This window comes from Nannospalax galili, unplaced genomic scaffold (genome assembly GCF_000622305.1).
Source record: "Nannospalax galili isolate Female #2095 unplaced genomic scaffold, S.galili_v1.0 scaffold582, whole genome shotgun sequence".
NCBI lineage: Eukaryota > Metazoa > Chordata > Mammalia > Rodentia > Spalacidae > Nannospalax > Nannospalax galili.
Window position 1 is genome coordinate 1,431,577 of NW_008349130.1, and position 6,421 is coordinate 1,437,997.

At 39.8% G+C, this 6,421-nt stretch overlaps 1 protein-coding gene across 5 annotated transcripts in view; it reads right to left on the reverse strand.

Annotated features, from left to right (window-relative positions):
• Positions 1-6,421, reverse strand: part of Prim2 (DNA primase subunit 2) — a 266,955-nt gene that overhangs the window by 254,181 nt on the left and 6,353 nt on the right. For all 5 annotated transcript variants that reach the window (XM_008846505.3, XM_017801469.2, XM_029570115.1 and 2 more), the window contains exons 4-5: positions 3,566-3,645; positions 2,138-2,258 (exon numbers count right to left, since the gene is read on the reverse strand). In XM_008846505.3, the coding sequence (XP_008844727.1) occupies positions 2,138-2,258; positions 3,566-3,645 (201 nt within the window). The remainder of the gene's footprint in view (positions 1-2,137; positions 2,259-3,565; positions 3,646-6,421) is intronic.

A 6,421-nucleotide genomic window follows, 5' to 3' on the forward strand; every position in this document is an offset into this window, starting at 1 on the left:
AAAAAAAAAAAAAAAGACAGATCTCATGTAATCCGTGCCTCTCTTGAAGGTGCTATGTAGCCAAGGGTGACCTTGAACTCCTGATCCTCCTGCTTCTTGAATCACAGACCCACACCACCATGCCCAGCATCTGAAGGATATGATCTTGCCCTGGTCTGTCCCTCTATCTCAGTATCTCAGTTTCCAGCTCCCATGAGGTGGGCAGCTCTTATCACAACAGCCTTCCACCAAGAAATTCTGCCTCACCACAGCACCACAAGCAATGGAGCCAGCTGACATGGGCTGTGATCACCAAAGCTATGAGCCAAAAGAAATCCTTCCTCCTTTAAGATGTTTGCTCAGGTAACTGCCACAGCAATGGAAGCCAATTAAGACAGGGAGTAACTACTAATGGGCATAAGGTTTCATTCTGAGGACAGTAAGAATATTCCAAATTACATAGTGCTGATAACTGTATAGTTGATTATACTAAAAAAAAAATCACTATAAAAGCATGTCAAGATATATTAATTAGATATATAATAATATAAATATATAAGTACATTTTAAAAGATTTATTTCATTTTAAATTGAATTTTTATGAACGCCATACAACATATTTTGATCATATTTAGATCCCTTCCCCACCTGCACCCTCCTAATATGTATTTTTATTTTATGTATGTGTATGAGAGTCTGTGTGTATGTATGTGCACCAAGGGCATGCCTAGTGCTTGAGGAAGGCCAGAAGAGGACATCAGATATCATGGAACTGGAGCTTCAGGAGGCTGTGACCCTCCTATGTAGGTGCTGGGAACTGAACCCAGGTCCTCTGCAAGAGCACCAAGTACTCTTAACTGATGAGTCATCTCTCCAGTCTCTAAATATATTATTTTTTAAAAGTACATATGGTAAAGTGTTCAGACAGTCTAGAATAAAAAACAGACCGCAAGGACAATTTTTTTTTCTATATTCTAACAGAAGTCAGTAATTTAATCAATAGCAAAAAAAAAAAATTCTAATAATAGATAAATTAACTGTTGCTTATAGCAATAACAGGCCTCACCAAGGATCAAAGCTGAAAGCCAAGTGGAAGGCGCACTGGGTTTAGGGCAGATGGCCTGTGTACAATACTTACCTGTGCCCACAGAGGCATTATTTAGAGGCACTGGCAGGACATGCAAGGAAGAACTACAGAAAGTACCTCCCTCACACACAACTGGCACTAAATGTCTACAAAATGGTTGCTGACTCCCCTCATGCAACCAAATTTGACCAAAATTATATAAGCAATATAATTATATAAGTAAATGGGAGCCAGGTGTGGTGGCACACACCTTTAATCCCAGCACTTGTGAGGCAGAGGCAGGCAGATCTCTGTGAGTTCAAGGCCAGCCTGGTCTACATAACAGTGACTTCCAAGCCACCTGGGGCTACAGGGAGGCCCTGTCTCAAAAAGACAAAAAAAAAAAAAAAAAGAAAATGGGAAAGAAAGGCAAAATAAGCCACAACCTCTTTCCTCGGCGGCACTGCTAACTTCAGCCTTCCTGACAGGTATGTCTGCAGACAGAACAGAGGCCTTCCAGCTGCTCTGACTTCTGCCTTTTTGTTTTACTTGGCCTCAAGCTAAACATTCCCACCCCCAGAGTCCCCACCAGTCCCACTACCATTTGACTGCCCTACTCTTCCAGAAACAATTTCTTTTATAGCGCAGATCCACCTAAAAGAAAGAATTTCTATTTCTACCCATAATACTTATCCCTACCAAATGTCCAGACATTTCTTTTTTATGTAATTGCAAAATGCAGATCATTCAGCTTTGTCTGCAAAAACTAATACCACATGCAAATAAATCACTTGCATGCAAAGCTTTTAGCTGCTCTTTCAGGCAGACACTTAGGAAAAGAACATAAGAAGCAAGAACTAAATGTTGATATCAACACTCAGAATAAAAGGGCAGGATGAAGGGGGAAAACAAAAGCAAATAACAATACAAATGCCAGGCATGGTGACACACCTATAATCCCAGTACTCAGGCCACAAAAGCAGGAAGACTACCATACTTCAAGTCAGGAGTACAATAAACAAAAACACAACGGAGAAAAAAAGTAGAAGGAAAAAAAAACTTATACACACACACACACACAAACACACTTACAGCTTCAAAATGTAAATGGCTATCCTTTAGGAAATTTTGAATTTTATCCTTGGGTAAAATATTGAATCGAAATCGAAGAAGATCCATTTCTTGTTGAATGAACCATCTTCTAAGATCTTCACTGAAATGGAAAGAAATTATAAGTGAAAAATCCAATGATTATTAAATTCAAGAAACTTTATAAAACAATATTCAAGGCAAGTAGGATATCAATCAACAGCAGTTAAAAGCAGACACGTTCTCTTATGGCAAAGAGAATGAGTCCACAGCCTTCCCACCCTGAGTACACCTGATGTTGTTCAATAAAGAGAATATGAACACTATAACCACAGTTTTCCATGTAAATGCTGGGTGTTAGGTCAAGGGGTGTTACAAATGTAAAGGTTAAATACAGAATACTTTGAGGCTACCTGAATTATTATTGAATAACATTAAAAATAGCCCATTGCACTTAATGTAACTTTAAAAGTCAATTACACTTGAAAGTGAGGTACTCCTTTTTCTAAAATGGCTTTGTCAATGTCAAGCAAACACCAAACTCTAAAGGTAACTGTATCTCCGAAAGATTAAAATCAGTAAACTTTGCCAACTAAAATTGTAAGTTTTATAGCATACCTAAATACTTCAAAAGCAACATAAAATATACTAATCTCTAAGACAAATGCATAGCTGGCTAATATTAGTGTTGCATTATAAAATAATTAGTATGTGTCAAACAGAATTTCATTTTTGTGCAGTATACAAACTGTCAGTAATTCGATAAATACATATGCAATTCAACAAACTACAAATGCTTTTCTATGAAACCAAAACTAAACTCTCAAACTAAAACTTGAAGCCAAAAACGTTCTCTTGATGCTCTTGTGAGCATTTAACAATTAGCAATTTAACACTCACCTGATAAGCGCTCTAATAAAAAGAAACAACCACAACTCTATTTTTGACCAAAATTAGTAAGAAGGAAATGTTTTTGAAAAGCAATTTACTCCTTCCCCCTCTGGGTGGCAGTGTTGACCTGTAAGAAACTACCAACTGAAAATATCGAAAATGGCTCATATCTCAAATTTGAAAACTTTTATGAAATTCAAGTATGTGTCAGAATCACTGTTTCTTATTGACATTACCACCTTTCTCCTAGAAAAGTATCAAAAATCTTCCTAATGAAAGGAAGATTTTATATTCCAAAACGTCTCTTCCACTAAGCTAAAAAGTATTTATGAAGCAAATGTGCAATAAATTTTTTTCAATATCTTTTAGCAAAACAACTTGCTTCAAACAATGCAAAATGTTCAGCCGATGACACACTACATCATCCTGATGTGATTTTGAATTTTCGTACATTCAGTTCAGCATGTCAACTTCACATGCACCAATATACAACAACACAAGAGATCAAACCTGACTGTGAGAATGTAAGTGTATACTCACGACTGGCAATAAGCGAGGCGCAAAATAAAGTGAGAAATATGATCTCTTCTTCGGGGTTCATATTCATCTTCTAAGTTTTCCTTAAAACGACACAGGAATAAAAAATGTATTAGAATGATAAAGGCATGAAGGAATGCTGGTTCAGCACACCAGTGATAAAGTGAGAGTTTCAAAAACACACAGCTTAATACGCTGCCCCGGATAACTACTGTTTTACTTAAATTACTATCAGGTGAAACCAAAAACTACAAAATTTCATTAACAGGTCCGAGGCGTGGAACCAACTATTTCCTTCCTATCAACCCCTCTAACTTTCTTAGCAGTCCTCACTCAGGACATTCATCACCTCAATCATTTCTAAAACTCAACTGTCAGCTTCTTTCAACTATTCTATATCTGGCAAACCTAGATTCCTTTTTTTTAATATTTTATTTATTATTATTTTTATGTGTATGTATGTATTCCCGGCCTGTAGAAAAGTGTACCCATGTTGTGCAATGCCCGCAGAGGACAGAAGAGGCTGTCGGATTCCCTGAAACTGAGTTAAGGACAGTTGTTAGCCACCATGTGGGTGCTGGGGATTGAACCTGGGTCCTCTGCAAGAGCAGCTAGTAGCTGAGCCATCTCTCTAGCTCTTGACTTAATGCTCCTTTTTTTCTAACATTAAATGTGGGTGCTGGGATTCAAACCCGGGTCTTCTGCAAGAACAACCAGTGTTCTTAACCGCTGAGCCATCTCTCCAGCCCTGCAAACCTAGATTCTGAATTAAAATATATATCCACACTCTATGTAGTTCTATTCTCCAAATTCTGAGAACTTTTGAGGGGGAAAAATGCAAATATAGTAATGTGGCGTATAAAACTCAAAGCCTCTAACCTGAAATAGACAACTACCATCCCAAGGAATCTGTGTTCAAGCCTAAAATAGCAAAGCTGAATATGTCTCTGGCACTTTCCAGTCACTGTGCAAAATATTTTAAATGTGCACACTTTTAAAACCCTGTATAGTCACTCCTATGCCCTTATTTGAAAGACAAGAAAATTGAGGCACTAAGAAATCAAACAACTTGTCAGAATCCCAAAGTTAGCTGTCAGTGGGATAAAATATGGAAGATAAAATAAAAGGAAGATTCCCTTTTGACTGACAGACTCCGGAATTTTCATCGACAGTCATTTGGTCAAGCTGCTTTTGGGTCTGTGGCAAAGCAGAACACCACAGTAGGAAGCACACACACATTGGAATGAAACTGCTCACCTCACAGTGGCAGGGAAGCCAAGAGAGCGGAAGAGACCAGGGTCCCACAATCCCTTCAGTGGATGCCAGTGACAGCAAAGATCCTTCCCATGGTGCCTCACCTTCCCCTCTTAAAGACTCCACTCCCTCCAAAAGCTCTAGGAAAGGATGGAGCCCTAACACCTGAGCCTGTGGGAGACATTCCAGATTCAAACAACAGCACAAAGCCCATCAACAGCAAAGCTGGATTTGATACATTTGATACATTTCCTTCCTCATTTCCTAGAACAGCTTCAATCTTCACCAACTGCACCAAGGCCTAATAGCACCTTCCCCTTTGGCTCCCAGATTCTGCATCTACATGGTGTGTTGCCTTCCCTTCCATCTCCATGGACACAGCTCTCTCCTTCTTTGTCAAACAACAAACCTACTTATTTGCTCTTGCCTCTGAAGGCCCTTATTTATCTAATGGCCTCAAGAAGTAGCTTAAGGCCTCTACCATCCCCACCTCTGTTTGGCTTACAAACATGATATAAACACACATGTAGAGCAAACAAGATGGCTCAGTGAGTAAAGTTCTTGCTGCATGAGCATAAGGACCTGAGTTCAGATCCCCAGCACCCATGGAAAAACAAGGCATGACGTGTGGTCTGGAGAGACGGCTCAGCAATTAAGAACTTGCAGTTCTTCCAGAGGACATGGGTTCTATTCCCAGGAACCACATGGCAGCTATCAACTATCAGTAACTCCAGCTCCAGGGGATGTGACACTCTCTTCTGGCCTCTGTAGGCATTGTATACACGTGGTGCACTTACAGTTTCACAGGCAAAACACTTATACATATATAATAAAAACAAACAAAATATTAATTACAAAAAAAGGAAAAAAACAGGCATGATGGTATGTACCTGTACCCCCAGCACTGGGAGGCAGAGACAGGCAGATCCCCAGGGCTGGCTGGCTAGCCATTCTAGCAGAAACAGTAAGCTCCTGGTTCAGCAAAACCATCTCAACAAATAATAAAGTGGAAAAGTGATTACAGAAGACAACCCAATGTTAACCTCTGGCCTCCACATGCCCACAGGAGTGCACCTGCACACATGCATATATCACATACACAAAAAATAAACACACATGCATACCTGTGTATCTGTGCATCTTCTCTTTCCCTAAAACATCCTCTGTATTCTGCCCTATTTCTCCCTGTAATTTAGCTAAGCATCTTAACAGCATGCATTGCATACCCTCTCCATTCCTCTCTTCCGACCACTAACATTGTTCTGGTGTCTGTCCGTTCTACAAGGGCCCATCTAGTCACTAGATCCACTGAACACTCTACACGACCCATCTTCTGTGATCTGCCTGAAATTTCTGAAACTGTTGGGATTAAAAACACCACCATGGGGCTGGAGAGATAGTCCAGCAGTTAAGAGCACTGACTGCTCTTGCAGAGGGCCTGGGTTTGATTCCCAGCACCCACATGGCAGCTACAAACTGTCCTTAACTCCAGTTCCAGGGGAATCTGAAGCCCTCTTCTGACCTCCGAGGCGTTGCACGACATGGATGCACTCACATACATGCAGGCAATATACTCATACACATAAAATAAAAATAATAAATAAA